Raw genomic sequence first — 22223 nt, forward strand, 5'->3', positions numbered from 1 at the left:
GGGGAGGGGGGAGGGATTGCATTGGGAGTTATACCTGATGTAAATGACGAGTTGATGGGTGCAGTAGACCAACATGGCACAAGTATACATATGTAACAAACCTGCACGTTATGCACATGTACCCTACAACTTAAAGTATAATAATAATTAAAAAAAAAAAAAATCAAATGCCTTTGCCTTGTCTATTAAAGAAATTTGGGGCCAATTATAAGCTGGATGTAATCTATCAGGAATGTTGTAGAAGAAATTCCTGACTTACAGGAAATTTCTAAATAACAAGAAGTTATTTATCCAATTTCTACATTGCTTTTCAACTGTAAGATTATCTGATTGTATGAATTCTAACATGTAACTATTTCTGGCTTTCATATACTGAACATATTTACTTAAACTTCTTTGGATTCAAAACAAAGCAAAATAATGTAAAAGGTGTTCACTGTGCCTGTAAGAAAGGTAATTATCAATTTTATTTCATGGCAATGTTTGCTTCATCACTTTGAATGGAGGATAATACCATAAAATTAAGCACACATGTTTTGCAATACATATTGAATGCTTTCTTACCTGGAATGTAATTATCATATGGCCCAAAGTTTACTCTTTGGCTATTAAAATAAAAAAGAAAGGTTTTAGTTAATTTATATAAAATCACTGTTTTAAATTGTCATTAATATACTTCAGTACTTGCAACCAACAACTAGAGAACTATTTTACAATCTCAGATATCTTTTGTTATATAAGATTACTTCATCTCCAGGATAATAGAGATAAGCAAATGTGTTTTCAAACTACAACAGTACTAAATAATGGTTGGTCAAACAAACTATATATACACATATGGATCACAAATATATGTGTGTGTATTTTCAGATGTACACTTTGTTTATATTTGTGTGTGTGTGTAAACAAATTGCACATCTGAAAATATACATTTAAAAAAAATTACAAAAACACAGTTGAATTATTTTTCCCAGTTCATGCTCCAAATTCTCTTGCAATTGAATTTGAAAAAAGGTATCACTTTGTAAACCCTATGCTTACGTAAAAGCATATCCTCAAAATATTCTCAAAAATTCACCAAATCCAAATTATTAAATGGCATATGTGTGCACCTATGAATTTGTGTGTGCATGTGTATATGTCAGTGTGCATAAGGAATTTTATTACTTTTAAAAGAAAATCTGAAAAAAACCATATTGCAAATTGTTTTCCATTTATAGGTTCCCATTTGTTTTATTACTAGCTAAACATGGTTGTTCCCATGAAGGAGTGTTTTACAATCCAATTTTTATTTATTAGTGATGAAGACAAATCCAAAGATCTATTAGAGAAATATTACTTTACATTGTTTCATTATATTTTGAATACAGAGCCATGGTTGGTCATGAGTGAGTTTGAGGCTTATGTGCTCATACACAAACACATGTGGTGTTTATTTGACAGTGTGTAAAACTTAAGGTTTACGCATAGAAAAGCAGTGTTTTGATACCTTGACTAAAGAATGAAGCTAGCAGCATAAAACGTGGCACATTTTTTCATGCTATAAAATTTTGTATTAGCTGAATAATATTTAATATGTTTTCACCAATAAGTTATCTAGCCTATCATCTTAAACTGAGTACATGCAACTAAATTACTTGCCCCACCATATCTGAATCTCTAAATTCAGATCCAGTCAAAGTACATTTATATACTACTGAAGAAATGTTGATGTCCAACGATGATTATGAACTAACTGCATTATTCCAAAAGCTCTCAAAGAGGAAAGATTTCAAGTTCATGAAACATTTCTAAAACTGAGATTTTCAAAACAGTACATTAGAATGATCTGTTAATTTCTTCTTTAATTTCTAGAACATATTCTTTAATCACCCAGCAATTGAATTTGAAATCAATAATAAAATTATCTAGAAAATATATAAACATTTGAAAAATAAACAGCTCCTTTTAAAGAATCAGTGGTCCAAAAGGACCACAATGAAAACCTATTTAAAAAGAAGCAACTTAACAATAAGATAATATATGAAAATTATAGAATACTGCTTAAAAGTTCATAGATAATAACTTACAGTTTTAATATATTATAAAAAATGTTTAAAATCAATGTTTTAAATCTCTCCATTGAAACTAGGAAAATAGTATAAGGAAAGAAGTAGAGGAGGACTAAGTATGTTCCAACTCATTTTTGAGGCTAATATAAATAACCCAAATCCTTTTGAGGTCAATACTAAAAATGCATATTACAGATGAATATCCCTCATTAATATGGGCACATAATTTCTTAAAATTTAAAAACTCATACTGACAAACATATAAAATTGCTAATACATCATGATCATCTGGTTTACTTTCCAGAATATGAGGTCGGTTTAACCTAAAATCAACCAATGCAATCATTCCAATTGACAAAATAAGTAAAAAAAAAAAATCACCTGATCATTTCAGTATGTGCAGAATAATTTTTGAAAGAAAGTAGTTATATGCATTCATAATTTAAAATTCTGAGAAAACTAGCAGTAGAGAACATAGTCCACAGATGGATAGAATACATCTAGATAATGCCTATTTTTAAAATCAAACTTAATGGAGGAATATTGACTGTCTTTCCTTAAAAATCAAAAATAAGGCAAAGATAAAGCTACTATATATATTCATTTAAATCCAGATTGTATTTTGTTTCATAAAATAATGAAAGCACTAAAATTGAAAAGGAAGAAGTGAAATTGTCTTTAATTGTAGGGGTCACAATTGGGTAAATATGATATCCAGTGGCATCTATAATAATCATTGTTAAAGCTGCCAATCAAATGTAATAAGTTTATATGATACAGAGTTTAATGAATTATACTTGTTTAATGATTATATGATAAATAGGTTAAATGAAGTATATTTCTATATACCAGGAAAATTAGATAAAATTCAGGAAAATTAATTAAAACTTGAAATAACACAAAAGCAAATTATACAGAAACCAGTTATTAAAATACATGTAAAAGCTGCATAAGTGAACTAAAACTTTTCCTCTAGGAAATAAAGAAAAGGAGGAAAACAAAAGTAAAAGTCCACAGAAAGACATAGACAAAAATGTTCATAGCAGTTTTATTCACAATACCCTCAAACTCAAAGGTGTCCATCAATGAAGGAATGGATAAACTAAGTGTGCTATACAAATGTAATGGAATACTTCTCAGCAATCTAAAGGGATCAATTACTTATATGTGCAATATGGAAACTTTAATGAATACAAAGAAATATTATATTGAAAGAAAAAGTCCAGAAATACCAGCACATATACAGTACAATTTTATTTTATTCATTTCAAAAATAAGCAAGACTCTGTGTGGTAACTGGACGGCCATTGGTTGGAGAAAAGCAAGTTGGATTGACTAGAATCCGTCATAATGTATCTTTTTTGTGTGATCAACATTTTCTATATATTTCTTAGTGTTTATGAGTTTAGAATTAGTGATAGTTCAATAAATTTTAACCTCTTGCATTTTTAGTGAGATTCATTTATAAGAACCAAAACAGCAATAAACCAAATACTCTTGCCCCTACTCACTATGTAAATGTGTGTGATAAGCAATTAGAGCAATTTGATCTTCTGGATTTGATAGCATTTTCCCACTCTTTCTTTAAGTCTGGCTGTGCTGGTGAGAGCATCTCTTTCCTTCCGTCTCTGGTATAGTCAAGTAATTATCTAGGTCAGGGTGCATTTGCATTCAATTTTTGACATTCTTATTGAAAAACCCCAACAGACTGTCATATTAAAAAATAAACTGTTAGTGTATCCCTTATTTTATTTTTTATTTTGAGATATTTTATATGAATGTAAATGTATTTTCACAATTTTAAATTAAATCCCTAAGATCTAATTTAATGACTTAACCTACGAAGAGGGAAAAATGTGATTATTAAGTCAAAAGGTTATTGCTGTTGTTTAATAGGACTAATGCTTAAATTAAAGTGTCTGGATGTATACAAGGAAACATAGTAATTAGTGCCTCATATTTACCAAGATTAAATGGAATGTAGAAACTAAAATTCCACCTTCATTTCAAGCTTATATATTCAATCGCTTCAAAATCATTTTCAGTAACTGCGTGTTCTGAGGTAAAGAAGGTTTCCCATTGTCAACCATGTAGAATATAATGTATTTGCAACTTAGAAAACTAGGATTAAGTTTTCTTAAATAAAAAGTAGAGATGCAAGAGACATGGGGGACTTTATTTCTTAAGAGAAAAATCTATTTCTGTTCTACCAGTATAAAAAAGGGTTTTTTTTTTTTTTTTAAAGGGGTAAACATTTAACCAAGTTTATTTTTCTGAGTATTTTTCCTTTTAGTCTGAATTACATTTTAATCTAAATACAAAATACACCCATCTTTACTCTTGCCTGTAACTGTATCTCTGCTTAGATGTGTTTTTAAAATGCATAGTGGATTCAAAGTCAAAGTATTTAAATGTTATATCTCCCCCAGTTACATGTGAGTTGTTCATAGACCTCCTGTTTGTATGCATATTGCCAGATATCTTGCCAGTAGACTAGATTTTTGGAATCTGCATCAGCTGCAGGCAAAAGGAGACCATAAAAGACATGGTAGAAAGCTTTCTAGGAACTGACTGCAGCCTGAGCCACTCTTGTATTTGCTAGAGGAGTCTCTGTGTAAAGGCAAGGTCAACTGCCCTAGGATTATTGTCTTGCTGAGGAATGGCTCTGTGTGTAGTAAAATTCTCTATCATTCTCTAGCATTTTCTGAAGCAGTATTTCTTAGCATGGGTTTATTTGAACTCCTCACCCAGAGAACATTTTGCAATATCTGAAGACATTTTAGTTGTCACAGTTGTCTGTTTGTATGTGTGTGTGATGATACTGGCATCTAGTTGGTAGAGACCAAGGATACTGGTAAACATATTATAATGTATCTTACTATGGACAGAATGCTGGATCTCCCCTACCCCCAGGACCCTCTAATCCTCTCTTCCAACAAAAAGTGTTCTAGACTACAATGTGAGTAGTGCCAAGATTGATAAACCCTTCTCTACATCAAGGTGAATCTCTAGACCCGGATAGGAAGAGATGAGTTTAGTAATGCTACTCAATAGAGACAAAAATGTAAAATACGCATTAGATATGAGATCAGGAAGCTAATATTGGAATTTTAAATGTTCATATTTTTAGATACCCTATCTCACATCAAATATTTGTGATATCCTCTCCTACTTGTTTCAGAAATCTTAGTTCTATTCAACTTTAGAAACGGGCTGAGTTGACTAACACAACCTAAATTTGAGGCCAAGGCTAGAAGAGATGAAATTGTTAAATGGTGTAGCTTAGGTATGGATAGAGCAAAGGTATTAGAGAAGGAATAAGTGGGAAGGGAAAAACTGAGTTCAAACAGAAAAATTTTCTTTATCAGATACAAGTTGATAGCCATAGGCACAGAAATGTTAAGTCCAAAACTAAGGCTCTGCCATTCTTAGAAGAATTTAGTGAAAAGACAAATGGAGCTGAAAATTAATTTTCTGCATCTTAAATTTTGTGTGTTAAATGAATTGGGAGCTGTCACTTGAACCCAAAGAAACATGCTAATTTGTTATTAAGATTTTTTATGTGTGCTTTTGTGGTTAATGGTGATGCCATTTGATTATGAATTCTATCAGTTTCCTCCTACAGAAACAAGAATGTTTTGGGATTACACTAGAATAGCAGGATAAAAAATAGCCATAAGACCTAAAAGAGGTTTTTAACCATTGTGGTCAAGTTCTCCGAAAGCTATTTGATGCTCATGATAACAATAATAGCATAGATATTTTACAGTGCTTATATATTTTAAAGTAATTAAAATACAGTGTATATTTTAAAGTAATTAAAATATAGTGTAATTCTGCCATATTAGGTGCCAGAACACGGATTACTGCATAGTAGGCATCAAGTTACTCAGCTTCTAAAGTAATCATGACAAATGCATTTAAACCTTTACCAAAAATTATACTTTAATGATTGTTTTATACAAAGTAGGCACCAGCATCTATGGAAAGTCAATTTATTTTCAAAATTCATGTTTTATCTTTCCTTTAACAATACTGCTAAATGAAGGCCCACCCATACTTTATATTGCAAAACTCCATTCCTTCACCTTTGTTGCATGTCCTCTGTAAAAAGGTTTACAGAATTGAAATGTGTTGTTTACCTACCTTATTTTGACACAGAATAAATTAAGCGTAAGTAAGCTACTGTCATATAATTTACTTCTCATGTCTGGATTATCTGCTTTACATTACAAAATACTTTCACATACTCAATATTTTGCAAGAGGGATACAATTAGTATTCAGCTAGTCGTATTTGGATAGAGCTATCCCATTTTTACTAAAGGTTAATATTGTGATATATGCCTCCTCTAAAATTCAGTCACATTCCTCAGTCACTATTACATACACAAAAATTATTCAAAGAAATTTCCAAGGGGTTCCCTGACTGAAAATCATGAATTATTTTATTTTATATCACCCAAAATGCAATGTGACAAAAAAATCAAGTAAGACTAACAGTAAAAAAACAAACAAAAAAGACTTATTCAAAGCCAGGTATCTATTTTACTGAAATGCATGCACTAACGATATCTTAAATTAAAAAAAAAAAAATCTGTTATGTCGCTTGAGAATCTTTGTCTGCTTAAACACATTATCTTTTGCTTATGAATGGCACAATAATAATATAATTAACGTCTCTTCACACTGAATAAATTAAATGTAAAGCTAACGAGTATTTCAGTTATTTTAAAACATAAAATGTGACTTACAATCTTGGGAGAGACATTTTCCCCACCTATGACTTGCCAGGACTTAAGTATTGTAAGTTCAAACTGGTGATGTTGAAAGGTGACATCATAAAGAAGCCAAGAGCACTTGGAATTAAAGGGGTAAAACAAAAGGAGACACCTGTGTTTTATGTTCTCTAAAATTCTAAGATTAATATTTACTTTCACTTATTATTACTGACTAAATCTAGCTAGGGGTTTTAAAAGTAATCAATTGATTTTACACTTTAATAAAATATTTGGTTTTTTTTTTTTTTTATGTAGTTGTAACTTATTGACTGATAGGGAAAAAAGGTAAGTCTAATCATTTATCTGTGAGAATCAGCTGCAATCCTGAATTCCATTTTATTCCTGTAACTTTTGTTAAATCATTTGTAAAACTTTACATGTCTTTCTCTCATTTTAAACTTATTGTTTGCTCATACACAAAATATTTTAAACAAAGCTATATGCTTTTTTAAACTTATAAACATATTGATATATCTGAGATAGTACATTTTTATTAAATTCACGATCTTACCCCATTAGTAAACGAATACTAGTACTATATAGAGGGGCATTTAAACATGTTGCTCTTGTTTAGCTCTTTTTAAAACGTCTTCACTATTTTTTGTCTTAAAGAAATAATTTTGTTAAATATCAGCTACTATAAAAGGTAAACTACAAAAATATTAGTAGTTTGACTGAAAGTTTCTAACCGATCTTACACAATGATAAATTATAGAGGCACTAGAGCTGGGATGGGAGCCTTCCATAATTTGGATTTCTATGATCTGATTATTTCACTATCTGACTTAAGGAGAATATCGACGGAAGTTTTCCTGAAAAGTGATGGTTTAATAAGCAAAGTATAATTTCTAATTTTATAATATTTTGTTGAGCATTTTATAGTCTATAGTGGCTTATATAAATATTAATATCTAATGCATTTACTCTATCATCATACATTAAAATCTAAATCATGACTGGGCAACCAGCAATACTTGTCTTCTGTGTTATCATCTCTTTAATTAATCTCTTATTGTCTTTCTTAATTAAATGTGTATGATCTAGTAATATCTTAGAGAGCCAATGATATTTTTATAATGAGCATGTGTCAGTCTTCTATTACTACATAACAAATTATTACAGATTTAGTGAAATAAAGCAATACTCATTTTTAATCTCATAATTTTATAATTCAAAAGCTTACAGGTTTAACTAGGTCCTCTGCTTAGGGTCTCACGAGACTGAAATCAAATTGTCAGCTGAACTATGTCTTACCTGGAGACTCAAAGAAGGAATCAGTGTCTAAGCACATTTCAACCGGTGGAATTTAATTCTCTGTGGCTGTAGTTCTGATATCTCTGTTTTCTTCCTGCTGTTAGCTATGAGCTGCTTTCTGCTCTTAGAAACTGCCTAAATTCCTTCTCAAATACCGCCCCCTACATCTTCAAACCTGAAATATTTCATAGAGTCTTTATAGTTAAATCAGTCTTATCTTTTTTCAGCCTTCCTAACCACTATCAGTTGAGGAAAAACTTTGTTTCCTAAATGGCTCAAATGGTTAGATTCAAGCAACCTAGATACTGTCTTTATCTTACTGATGAATTGTACTTCATAATGTAGCATATCAGCAGAATACTATCTCCTGTTATTCACAAATTCTACTCACACTCGGAAGGAATGGTTGTTGAGAGCCTTTCTTAAAATTTTGATACAACGTATCCAATGTTAAGAGGAAAAGTCTATTCTAGAATATGAGGATTAATAGAAATATATCAAAATATATCAGTCATATAGTTATATATATATCAACCATATAAATATATATATACACACACACATTATATATTTAGATATTGCTAATGTCTATCCAGCATCGGCACTATAATCCTATATTAATGTTTTTGTGGTGGTTTTTAAGCTTAGAAATCATGTCTTCAAACATAAATATTCTACTTTATAAATGTATATATACACATATTTTTAGTGCTTTATAGAGTGTACACTTACTTGTATGCATTAACTCATTTTTTCTATAATAACAATGTAAAGGTTAGGGGAGGTGGTCCTTGAACAAGATATATTTCCTAAGAGTTTGCAGTATGTTATCAACTCAGAAACATGGCTTATAATTTCATCCTTAAAATCAATATATGTAATTGTAGATTCTTCAAGCTTGTAATAATCTGTGACTCAATGTTTCACATATTTATGTAGCAAGTGCATATATAATGTTTCTATATGTATGACTTATATATCTACTTATTCATCTATCTTTCTATTCATGTATCATCAATTTATCTCCCTCTGTTTCACAAAAGATTTAAGACAATAAAAAGGGTATATAAATGTAGAGATCACCTTATTAAATGCATTCTAAGACATTTTACACAGTATAATACTTTGTATCGTTTCCAAAAGTTTTATTTATAATTGACATGTAATAATTGTACATATGTATGGGGTACAGTTGGGGGTTTTAAATGCATGTATATATTGTATAATAATCAAATCGGGATAATTAGCATGTTCATCACTTTTAACATTTATGATTTGTGGTGATCACATTTGTATTAGTTCATGCTTGTGTTGCTGTAAAGAAATACCGGAGACTGGGTAATTTATAGAGAAAAGAGGTTTAATTGGCTCATAGTTCTGCAGGCTGTACTGGAAGCGTGATACTGGAATCTGTTTGGATTCCGAGTAGTCCTTAGAAAACTTGAACTCACGGTGGAAGGCAAAGGGGGAGCAGTCATGTCACATGGCCAGAGCAGGAGCAACAGGTCATGGGGGTGTGGGCACTACACACTTTAAAACAACCAGATCTCATGAAAACTCACTCATTATCATGAGACCAGCACCAAGGGGATGGTGCTAAACGATCATGAGAAATCCACTCCTGTGATCCAGTTACCTCCCACCAAACCCCACCTATAACACTGGGGATTATAATTCAACATGAGCTTCAATGGAGACACAGATCCAAACCACATCAACATTCAAATATTTTCTTCTAACTATCTTGAAATACACAATACATTGTTTGCTATAGTCACCCTGCTGTGTAATAGAACACCATAACTTATTTTCATGTCTAACTTTGTACCTAATGACCAGCCTCTCCCATACCTCCCTTTCACTATTCTCCCCAGCCTCTGGTAACCATTCTACTCCTCACCTCTGTGAGATCATCTTTTATTAGATTCCACAAATGAGTGACATCATTCAGTTTATATTTCCATGCCTGGCTTATTTCTCTTAACAAAATGTAATCCAGGTTCATCCATGTTATTATAACAAGATGAGATTTCACTGTGTTTTATGGCAAATAGTATTACTATTTGAGGATTAATGGAAATACATCTGCCTCATATATATAATTTTTATTATATCTTAAGATCTTGCCAATGTCTATCCAGCTTCAACACTGTAATAACACAGAAGTATTTTGTGGTTGTTTTGAGCTTAATAACTATGTCTTCAAGCATAAATATTCTAGTTTTTAAATGTATATGTAAATATATTTAAGTGTTTTGTAGGTTATAATTTGTGTACACTGAGTCTTTTTTTATGATAACACAGTGAAAAGGTTATAGCACTGCAATAGACATGGAAGGGCAGATATGTCTTTGACATACTTATTTTATTTTCTTTGGCTATTTACTCAGTAATGGAATTGCTATATTGTATGATGGTTCTATTTTTACTTTTTTGAGGAACCTTCATACTATTGTATGTAATGGCTGTAGTTATTTACGTTTCTACCAACAATGTGCCCTCTATCCACATCCTCACCAGCATTTGGTAGTTTTTGTCATTTTAATGATAGCCATATAACTGTGGTGAAGTGATATCTCATTGTCACTTTGATGTGCAAGAGCATTTTTTTCATATACCTGTTTGTCATTTGTATGTATTAAGAAATGTCTATTTAGGTACTTTGCCCATGTTTATATCAAACTATTTCATTTAATGTTATTAAGTTGTTTGACTTTCTTACATATCTTGGATATTATCCCCTTGTAAGATATATAGTTTTCAACTTCTCTAGGTTGTTTGTACTCTGTTGATTGTTTCATTTATCTTGCAGAAACTTTTTAATTTGATGTAATCTCATTTGTCTACGTTTGCTTTTCTTGCCTGTCATTTTGAGGTCTTACACAAAAAAATCATTGCCTAGTCCAGGTTTGTGATGTTTTTTCTCTGTTTTCTTCTAGTAGTTTCATAGTTTTGAGTATCAGAGTTTTTGGGTCTTTTTTTAAAGTATTCAATGGATTTAGAGTTGATTTTTCTTTATGGTGAGAAATAGGGAGTCTAGTTGCATTCTTCTGCCTGTAGAATATCCAGTTTTCCCAGCACCAGTTATTGAAGAGACTGACCATTCCCCAATATGTTTTCTTAGTGCATTTCTCAAAAATAGGTTGATTGTAAATACATGCATTTATTTCTAGGTTTGTTTTTCTTTGTTTCAATCGCTATGTATCTATTTTATGCTAGTATTTTATTTTTTTCGTTTCAATTGCTGTGTGTCTATTTTATGCCAGTAGCATACTACTTTTGATACTATAGCTTTCTAGTGTATTTTGAAGTCAGATAGTATAATGCCTCCAGATTTGTTCTTTTTGTTCGAGATTTCTTTAACTATCCAGGGTCTTTTGTATTTCTATACAAATCTTACGATTGTTTTTCTATTTCGGTGAAAGATGCCATTGGTATTTTGATGAATATTACATTGAATGTATGCTATTTTGGGTAATATGAACATTTTAAGAATACTAATTTTTTAAATCTATGAACACTGGGTAATCTTTCTATTTATTTGTGTTTTCTTCATTTTCCTTCATTAATGTTTTATTGTTTTCACTGTAGAGATCATTCAATTCCTTAAGTTTTTCCGTCTATATTTTGTTTCATTTTATTTGTTGCTATTGCTTTCATGATTTAGTTTTTTAGATGGATTGCTATTGGCATACACAAATACTTATTTTCTTTTTTTTTTTTTTTTTTTTTTGAGACAGAGTCTCGCTCTGTCACCCAGGCTGGAGTGCAGTGGCCGGATCTCAGCTCACTGCAAGCTCCGCCTCCCGGGTTCACGCCATTCTCCTGCCTCAGCCTCCCAAGTAGCTGGGACTATAGGCGCCCGCCACCTCGCCTGGCTAGTTTTTTGTATTTTTTAGTAGAGACGAGGTTTCACCATGTTAGCCAGGATGGTCTCGATCTCCTGACCTCGTGATCCGCCCGTCTCGGCCTCCCAAAGTGCTGGGATTACAGGCTTGAGCCACCACGCCCGGCCGCACAAATACTTATTTTCATCTGTTGATTTTGTATCCTGCCACTTTACTAACTTCATTTGTTACTTCTAACAGTTTTTGATAGAGTCTTTAGGGTTTTCTGTATATATGATCGTGTTGTTTGCAAAGAGGGAAAATTTGACTTCTCCTTTCTAATTTGAATGACCTTTATTTCTTTCTCTTGTCTAATTTCTCTGGCTAGAACTTCAAGCATTATGTTAAATAAAAGTGGTAAAAATTGGTATCTTGTTTCAGATCTTAGAGAAAAATCTTTTAAGGTTTCCCCATTCAGAATGATGTGAACTGTGGGTTTGTCATATATGGGTTTTACTGTATTAAGGTATGCTCTTCCTATACCTAATTTGTTGAGAGTTTTCAATCATGAAAGGATGTTAAATTTTATCAAACCCTTTTTCAGCACCTATTAAAATAATCACATGGTTTTGTCCTCGATTCTGTTAATATCATGTGTCACATTAATTTGAATATGTTGAACCATACTTATAGCCCTGGAATAAAACCCTCTTGATTATGGTAAATGATTTTTTAATGTATTATTAAATTTAGTTTGCTGATATTTTATTGAAGATTTTTGCATCTACGTTTATGATGAATATTGGCCTGTAGTCATTTTGTTGTTGTTGTGTACCTGCCGGCCTTGTAGAATTGGTTTGGAAATATTCTCATCTCATCAATTTTTTGAAATAGTTTGAGTAGAATTGGTTTTAGTTCTTTAAATATTTGGTAGAATTCATCAGTGAAGTTGTCAGGTCCTGGGCTTTTCTTTGCAAGGAGACCTTACTAATGTTTTGATCTTGTTACTCATTATTGGTCTGTTTAGGTTTGGGATTTTTTAATGATTCAGTATTGGTAAATTGCATGTGCTCAGGAATGCATTCATTTCTTCTATGTTTTCCAATTCTTTGGCATATAGTTTATTACAATAGTCTGCTATGGTCCTTTGTGTTTCTGCGGTTTCAGTTATCATGTCTCTTTTTAAAATTGTTTTAACTTGAGTCATCTCTCTCTCTTTTTTAATCTATGTAAAGCTTTGCCAATTTTGTTTATGTTCTCAAAATATCAGGTTTTCTTTTATTGATCTTTTGTAGCAGATGTTTGTGGTATTTTTGTTTGTTTGTTTGTTTTGATTTGTTTTTGTCTCTTTTATTTGTGTCTGCTCTGGTCTTTATTATTTCTTTTACTTATTTTGGTTTAGGTTATTCTGGGTTTCTTAGTTCCCTGAGGTATAATATTAGGTTCTTAATTTGAGATCTTTCCACTTTTTTTGAGGCAGTCATTTATTACTATAAACTTCTTCCTTAGAACTATAAAACTGCTTTTGCAGTATCCTATCGATTTTGGTATGATGTTTTTCCATTTTCATTGGATTCACTTTTTTTTTTTTTTTTTTTTTTTTTTTTTGAGATGGAGTTTTGCTCTTGTTGCCCAAGCTGGAATGCAATGGTGCTATCTCAGCTCACTGCAACCTCTGTCTTCTGGGTTCAAGCAATTCTCCTGCCTCAGTCTACCGCGTAGCTGGGATTACAGGCACGTAACACCATGCCCAGCTATTTTTTTGTATTTTTAGTGGAAACGAGGTTTCACCACGTTGTCCAGGCTGGTCTTGAACTCCTGACCTTAGGTGATTCCCCTGCCTCGGCCTCCCAAAGTTCTGGGATTACAGGCATCAGCCACCGCACCCAGTCCTTTGTTTTCTTTTTAACTCTTGTTGACCCATTAAGCATATTGGTTGATTTCCATGTACTTCTGTAGTTTCCAAAATTCTTTTATTTATTGATTTCTAATAGTACTCCATGGTGATCAGAAAAGATACTTGGTAAGACTTCAGTGTTTTTAAATTTGTTAAACTTGTTTTGTGAACTAACACATGATCTCTCCTGGGTAACGTGTGCTTTTGAGAAAAATGTGTACTCTGGAGCTATTGGATGGAATGTTTTGTAAATGTCTGTTAGGTTCGTTTGGTCTAATGTGAAGTTTAACCCTGATGCCATCTTTGGCAGTCAATTTCTCTCATTAAGTCTGTTAATATTTCTTATATACTTAGGTGCTTCAGTGTTGGGGACATATATATTTAGAAGTGTTATATCCTCTTGCTGTATTGGCCCATTTGTCATTATATAATGGTTTAACTTGTACTTTTTTAAAGCATTTTATGACTTAAAGTTTATTTTATCTGATTATGATATGCAGTAGTATTACAACTACTGCACTCTTTTGATTTTCATTTACATAGAATACCTTCTTCCATTCTTTCACTTTCCATATATGAGTGTCTTTATAGGTTAAATGAGTTTCTCATCACTTGAGAAACACATTAAATGATAAAGAACAATGTCAAAAGCTTTTCCTCTACTTTTCTTCTAGTCAATATATAATTTCCGGTATTATATTTCAATCTTTCATTGATTTTAAGTTGATATTTTTATATAGGGTGAAACAAATGTCCAATTTCAATATTATGCATATTCGGTTCAACAAATAACATTTATTAAAGAGACTATGTTTTACCTATTGCATATTTGTGGCACCCAGGTCATAGATTGGTTGAATTTATATTAATATGTGTGGCTTTATTTCTGTGTTCCTTATTCTGTCCCATCAGTCTATATGTCTATTTTTTATGCTAGTACCATGCTTTTATTTACTAAAAGTTGGTTGTGTGTGTATACATAAATGTATTTCGCATTTTTTATTCAATAGCCTTTGGGGTACAAATGGTTTTTGGTTACATGAATGGATCCTATATTAGCGAATTCTGAGATTTTAGTGCACCCACTAGTCAAGCAGTGTATGCTGTACCCAATGTGTAGGCTTTTATTTCTCACCCCTATCCCAACGTCTCTCTCCCAAGTCTCCAAAGTTCATTACATCACTCTTTATGTCTCTGTGTTTTCATAGTTTAGCTCCAACTTATAAGTGAGAACATGCAATATTTGGTTTTCCATTCCTGAATTATTTCACTTAGAATAATGGCCTCCAGCTCCATCCAAGTTGTTGAAAAAGATATTATTTCATTTATTAATTTTTTTTTTTTTTTTTTTTTTTTTTTTGAGACGGAGTCTCACTCTGTCGCCCAGGCGGGAGTGCAGTGGCCGGATCTCAGCTCACTGCAAGCTCCGCCTCCCGGGTTTACGCCATTCTCCTGCCTCAGTCTCCCGAGTAGCTGGGACTACAGGCGCCCGCCACCTCGCCCGGCTAGTTTTTTGTATTTTTTAGTAGAGACGAGGTTTCACCGGATTAGCCAGGATGGTCTCGATCTCCTGACCTCGTGATCCGCCCGTCTTGGCCTCCCAAAGTGCTGGGATTACAGGCTTGAGCCACCACGCCCGGCCTTCATTCATTAATTTTTATGACTGTGGGGTGTATACACACACACACACACACACACACACACCATGTGATATATATCACATTTTCTTTACCCATTCATTGGTCGATGGGCACTTAGGTTGGTCCCATATCTTTGCAATTGTGAATTGTGCTGCTATAAACAAGTGTGTGCATATGTCCTTTTCATATAACGCCTTCTTTTCCTTTAGGTAGATACCTACTAGTGGGTTTGCTAGATTAAATGGTAGATCTACTTTTAGGTCTTCAAGGACTCTCAATACTGTTTCTCATAGAGGTTATACTAATTTAAACTTCTACCAGCAGTGTAACAGTATTCCCTTTTCACCATATCCATACCAACATCTATTGTTTTTTGAGTTTCTACTTATGACCATTTTTATAGGGGTAAGGTGGGATCTTGTTGTGGTTTTCATTTGCATTTCCCTGATGATTAGTAATGTTGAGCATTTTTTCATGTTTATTGTAGCTACAGTGGGTAGGTAGATGCAATATCCAGTGGTGGGCAGAGATCCCTTGATGAAGGTGGCTGCAAGAGCCCTCAGTTAGATACACCAAGGTCTTATCAGGGTGAAAGGCGAGAGCTACTTCAGCTCCTCTGCCAGGCCAGCAGAAAAGCTATTCACTTCCTGCCTTGCTTCTGCTGCAGTGTTCTGGCTATTCAGATCAGATAGCCACCTCTTTACATCTATAGAAGTGTTAATGCTCCAAATAGCAAGGAACTGTAACTGCCTGTCATACAAGCCTGAACCTGGAGAGTGCTCCTCCTCAGAAGCACTCACCCTGAAGTGTTCCAGGAAGGCTGTCTATAAGTGCATCCATACTGAGCTTCTGTGGGTTCTCCTGTGTGCGCAGTGGTGGTCAAATGGTGAAAGAAGAACCCTTCTCTAAGACCCTTCATGGTACCAAGACTGCCTTGACTGATGGGGTAGAGGCACAGACTCCCTTGCTGAGCCTAGCACTGCCACTGTGTCTCTGCTAAAAGAAAATTCCCACCAATGAAATGGTCTGGGACCCAAGGTCTGCCATCCAGCTTCTTTGGTCCCATGGGAGTTCCCTTGATGTGGTGCACCCTCCCTTCTCCTGGGAGCAGGAGTTCCTGACATCCAGACTACAGTGATCGTTATTATTATTCTGAGTCAAGCCACCCAGTGGGGCTGCCACACCCTAGGCTGGTGCTTGGAAATATCTGCAAGGAATCTGGTGGTGTAACCTATCCTCAAGATGCTCAGCAGTGGGAAGCAACACCAACTCTAATAGTGGTGACAGGGGAGTGATGTAGACACCGTGAGATTCCTTGGTTGTAGAAAGGCTTAGTGTGCTGGCTCTCTTGAATGCTGGTTATAATAATAGTGAACTTATTATGTAGACAGACTCAGAACCTTTGGTTTTCCAGGGTGTTGTAGGCAATAGTGATAGCTGAAGTTGCACACTCATTTTTGTCCTTTCAGGCACAGTGTCATTCTACCCAGAGATGCTGTAATTGACTGTGTAGGTTGGCTTCCAGAGAGTAGGTGATGCCTGCAAAAAGCACCAGCTGCAGTAGTAGCAGTGGGACTTGAGCATACACTTTCTTGCCCAGTGTGGGTATTGCGGTTCCTCAGGCAATGGGCAGAGCTATAAATCTCCCCCAATTTTATATCCTTTGTTTCAAGCTACCAGTGCAAGGGTAGGGCCGGGTGGTTGCTAGGTCAGACAGGTCTGCAGTCTGGCCCTCCACATGCCAGGTAAGTTGTGGTTCCTGTGTGTGTCTCATTCTTAGGCCACTCAGGTAATGTTCCAGAGGGGAGTATAACTCTCTCTGCTGCACAGAAGAGTTTGCAAGGGGAGTGGAGAGGTAGCAGGCAGCAGTAAGTCTCACCCAGCTCCCAGGCATTGGCAAAGCAAATCTCACTACTGCAATGCTTTACTAATAGCACCAGGTTAAGATTCAGGCAGCCTGCACACAGAATGCAGACCTGCCCCAGGCCATAAACTTATAGCAACTGTGGCTTTCAGGTCATGCCCCTCCTTGTCTGACTGCAGTGCTCAGAGCTCAACTTCTGTGCTTTTGTCTGCAGCACAATTCTTGCTCCATCCCACTTTTCCCCTTTCAGATTCTGGTCAAAGGAGTTTATCACCACTTAAGGTTATAACATGAAATTCAACTGGGTGCTTCTTTCAACCTTCGAACCCTGTCTAAGCTAGTTGGCTGACTTCTCTGAGCTCCCTTCTGAGCTAAATAAGAAATGACTTCCCTTGTTTCAAGCTGGAGATTTGGAATGCCTGCAAGGAATTCGGGCTGCTTCTTGTACTTTTCTATTTTTCACTGTTCCTTAAATCAGTTCCAATTCTGTGTAGGGCCATGGCCTTCTGTTATGACCTGGCTTTTCAGATTCCTGGTATGGATGTGTATCCTGAAGGCAGTCTCTTCCCCTTCTTGCAATCTAGGGCCTTACAGTTTCATGCCTGACTCAGAGTAGGCTGCAGTCTGCCATGTCTTTCAAAGGATCTGTGGATTCTTTCAGTTTTCCTTTTAACTTCCTCTGTTGCTTCTTGGAAAAAAAGTTCACAGTGTGATTCTCTGAATAGTATTTTGTTCTTCCAAGTGGGAGAGATACGCTAACACTGTTACCAATCTACCATCTTGGAACAGAAAATAACTTGGTAGTGTATTTTGAAATCAAGTAGTATGATGCATCCCACTTTGTTATTTTTTTTTTTTTTCAAGATTGCTTCAGGTTCTTTTGTGATTCCATGTAAATTTTGAATTTATTTTTCTATTTATGTGAAAAATGTCATTAGAATTTTTATAGGGATTGTATAGAATTATGGATCACTTTGAGTGGCATGGAAATTTTAACAACATAAATTATTAAAATTTGTGAAAACATTGTGTATTTTTATTTATTCATCTTTAATTTACCACAGTTTCATAACTTTTAGAGTGCATATCTTTTACTTTCTCTTAGTTCTATTGTAATTCTAAAACAAAATTCCACAGATTGCTTAATTTATAAATAAAAGAAATATATTTATAATATTTCTTTTTTTTTTTTTTTTTTTTTTTGAGACTGAGTCTGGCTCTGTCGCCCAGGCTGGGTATAATATTTCTGAATGCTGAGAAGTCCAAGATCAAGGTGCCTACAAGTTTGGGGTCCGGTGAAAGATGCTCTCTCTGCCTTCAAGATGAGGCCTTGTTGCTACATCCTCCAGTGGAAACAAGCACTGGGTCTTCAAGGTGGCATACAGAGGAGCAAAAAACAGGCAAACTTTCTTTAAAGCCTCTTATAAGAGAATTAATCCATTTACGAGGGTGAATATTTCATGACTTAATCATTTTCCATAGGCCTCAATTATTAACATCATTTCGTTGAGGATTAATTTTCAGCCTAAATTTTAGAGGAATCATACATTCAAACTATAGCATTCATCTTTTCCCCTTAACATTTGTGTTCTTTTCATATACAAAATACATTCACTCCATATGAGTAGCCCCAAAATGTCTTATTTCAGAATCAACTTTAAAGTCTAAGTCAAAGTCTCACCTAATGTTATCTAAATCAAATACGGACGAGACTCAAGGTCCAATTCCCCTGTGGCAAATTCCCCTTTAGCTAGGAAACTGTATTAAATAAGCAACGTATTTGCAAAATGCAGTGGTAGGACAGGCAACAGGAAGGAATTAAGGAGTGACAGGTTACAAAACTCAACAGGCAAACATTAAATCCCTCATACTATGGTTCCTCTGGACATTTTCATTCATTATGGCATTTATCTACCAGGACTCCAAGGCTCCCTGAGGCATTCTTTGAAATATAGGTGGAAGTAGTCACTTTCAAAGCTCATGCACTCTGCATGCCAGCAGAGTTAGCACAAGATGGATGCTGCTAAGATTTAAAAAGTCAGGAAACAACAGGTGCTGGAGAGGATATGGAGAAATAGGAACACTTTTATGCTGTCGGTGGGATTGTAAACTAGTTCAACCATTGTGGAAGACAGTGTGGTGATTCCTCAAGGATCTAGAACTAGAAATACCATTTGACCGAGCCATCTCATTACTGAGTATATACCCAAAGGTTTATAAATCATGCTGCTATAAAGACACATGCACACACAGGTTTATTACGACACTATTCACAATGGCAAAGACTTGGAACCAACCAAAATGTCCATCAATGACAGACTGGACTAAGAAAATGTGGTACATATACACCATGGAATACTATGCAGCCATAAGAAAAGATGAGTTCATATCCTTTGTAGGGACATGGATGCAGCTAGAAACCATCATTCTCAGCAAACTATCACAAGAACAGAAAACCAGATACTGCATGTTCTCACTCGTAGATGGGAATTGAACAATGAGAACACTGGGACACAGGAAGGGGAATATCACACACTGGGGCCTGTCGTGGGGTGGGGGAATAGGGGAGGGATAGCATTAGGGGATATACCTAATGTAAATGATGAGTTAATGGGCGTAGCTCACCAACAAGGCACATGTATACATATGCAACAAACCTGCACGTTGTGCACATGTACCCTAGAACTTAAAGTATAATGAAAAAAATTTTTTTTTTAAGATTTATGAAGCAGCAGCCTGAGCCACACCTGGCCCACTTGAGCCCACATCCCTGTGGCAACCCTGGGCTATAGGGTCTTAGGTCCTATTAGCACCTGGGCTCCTCCCTTGAAATTGTTCTGCCCTTAGGGCGATGACATTCTGGGCCTATAGCAGGAGGGGCAGCCTCCAAAATATCTGAAATGCCTTCAGAGTTATTTTATTTTCTTGAGTAGTAGTACTTAGACTCTTTCTATCCATATTAATCACTTTTTTTTTTTTTTGAGAGTCTCACTCTGTCTCCTAGGCTGGAGAACAGTGGCACAATCTTGGCTCACTTTAACCTCCACCTCCTGGGTTCAAGTGATTCTCTTGCCTCATCCTCCTGAGTAGCTGTGATTACAGGCATGCACCACCACGCCTGGCTAACTTTTGCATTTTTAGTAGAGATGGGGTTTCACTGTGTTGATCAGGCTGGTCTTGAACTCCTGACCTCGTGATTCACCCATCTCAGCCTCCCAGAGTGCTGGGATTACAGGTGTGAGCTGCCACGCCTGGTCATTAATCTCTTTAATAAAAGGTCACAGCCTTGATTCTATCTCCCAAACATCACATTTTATTCTTCATAACTTAACCAAGCAGAAAATTGTTTAAATATTTCAGTTCTATTTCCATTTAATTATAAGCTTCATCTTTAGTTTCTTTATCTCTCTTCACACTTTACTATAAGCAGTTAAGAGAAACCATGCAGCACTCTAAATGCTTTGCTTACACATATATTTCTTCTGCCGGAATCCTAGTTCATTACTCCTTAATTCTGCTTTCAACAAATCATTAGTACATAAATACAATTCGGCTACATTCATTGCCACTTCGTAACAGAGATGACTTTTCCTCCAGTTTTCAATACGAAATTCCTGATTTTCATGTAATATCTCGTTAGTATGATACTTTTCTGTTCATGTTTTTACTAGCATTCTCTTCACAATCATCTAAATAATCTGTACTAGCATTCTGTTCAGAATTACTCAGATAACCTCTAAAACTGAAGCTTTCTCTACAGCTCTCATTCTCTGAGTCTTCATTGGAATCTCCCTTAACACTCTGTTCACAGCAATACAGAATTTTCCGGCATTGACTTTAATATTGTTCCAGCCTCCATCCATTACTCGGTTCCAAAGCCACTTTCACATTTTTACGTATTCATTACAGCAACACCTCACTTCTCTGGTACCAGTTTCTTAGACCATTTATGCTGATATAACAAAATATTTGGGACTGCGTTATTCATAAAGAACAGAAATGTATTGGTAGACTCCATCTCAAAAAAAAAAAAAAAAAAAAAAAAGAACAGAAATGTATTGGTTCACAGTTCTGGAGGCTGGCAAGTCCAAATTCAGGGTGCCAGCAGGTTTGGTGAATGTGAGAGCTGCTCACTCTGCTTTCAAGATGGTGCCTTGTTGTTGCATACTCCAGAGAGGAGAAATGCTACATCTTCACATGGTAGAACACATGGAAGGCAAAAAAGTACTTCTTTCAACCCTGAGACCTCTTATAATGAGGCAGAACTCATTGGGCTCTAGTAACCAAAACAATGTAATACTGGCATAAAAATGAACAAATAGACCAAAGAAACAGAGAACCCAGAAGCAATTTTACATATCTACAGTGAACTCATTTTTGACACAGGTTCTAAGCACATATATTGGGAAAATGACAGTCTCTTCAATAAATGATGTTGGGAAAACTGGATATCCATATGCAGAATAGTGAAATTAGATGCCTATCTTTCACCACATACCAAAATCTAATCAAAATGAATTAAAGACTTAAATCTAAGACCTCAGACTATGAAACTACTACAAGAACTTTAAGAAATATCTTCAACTGGGCAAATATTTCTTGAATAATACCCTACAAGCACAGGAAAATAAAGCAAAATGCACAAATGGGATCACATCAACTTAAAAAGCTTCTGCACAGGGGAAAAAAAAATCCACAAAGTGAAGAGACAAGCCACAGAGTGGGGGAGACTATCAGCTGACTATTCATATGAGAAGAGATGAATAACCAGAGTATATAAGGAACTTAAACAAGTCAATAGATACAACATCTAATAATCCTATTTTTAAAGTGAGCAATAGTTATAAATAGACATTTTTCAAAAGAAGATATACAAGTGACAAACAGATATATGAAAAGATACTCAACAT

General features: G+C 34.7%; 1 protein-coding gene across 1 annotated transcript in view; it reads right to left on the bottom strand.

Annotated features, from left to right (window-relative positions):
* Positions 1-6891, bottom strand: part of CYLC2 (cylicin 2) — a 19311-nt gene extending 12420 nt beyond the window's left edge. The window contains exons 1-2 of the mRNA XM_025360433.1: positions 6805-6891; positions 565-605 (exon numbers count right to left, since the gene is read on the bottom strand). Coding sequence (XP_025216218.1) covers positions 565-605; positions 6805-6821 — 58 coding nt within the window. The 5' untranslated portion in view covers positions 6822-6891. The remainder of the gene's footprint in view (positions 1-564; positions 606-6804) is intronic.
* Between the last annotated feature and the right edge of the window lie 15332 nt (positions 6892-22223).

This window comes from Theropithecus gelada, chromosome 15 (assembly GCF_003255815.1).
Source record: "Theropithecus gelada isolate Dixy chromosome 15, Tgel_1.0, whole genome shotgun sequence".
Taxonomy (NCBI): Eukaryota; Metazoa; Chordata; class Mammalia; order Primates; family Cercopithecidae; genus Theropithecus; species Theropithecus gelada.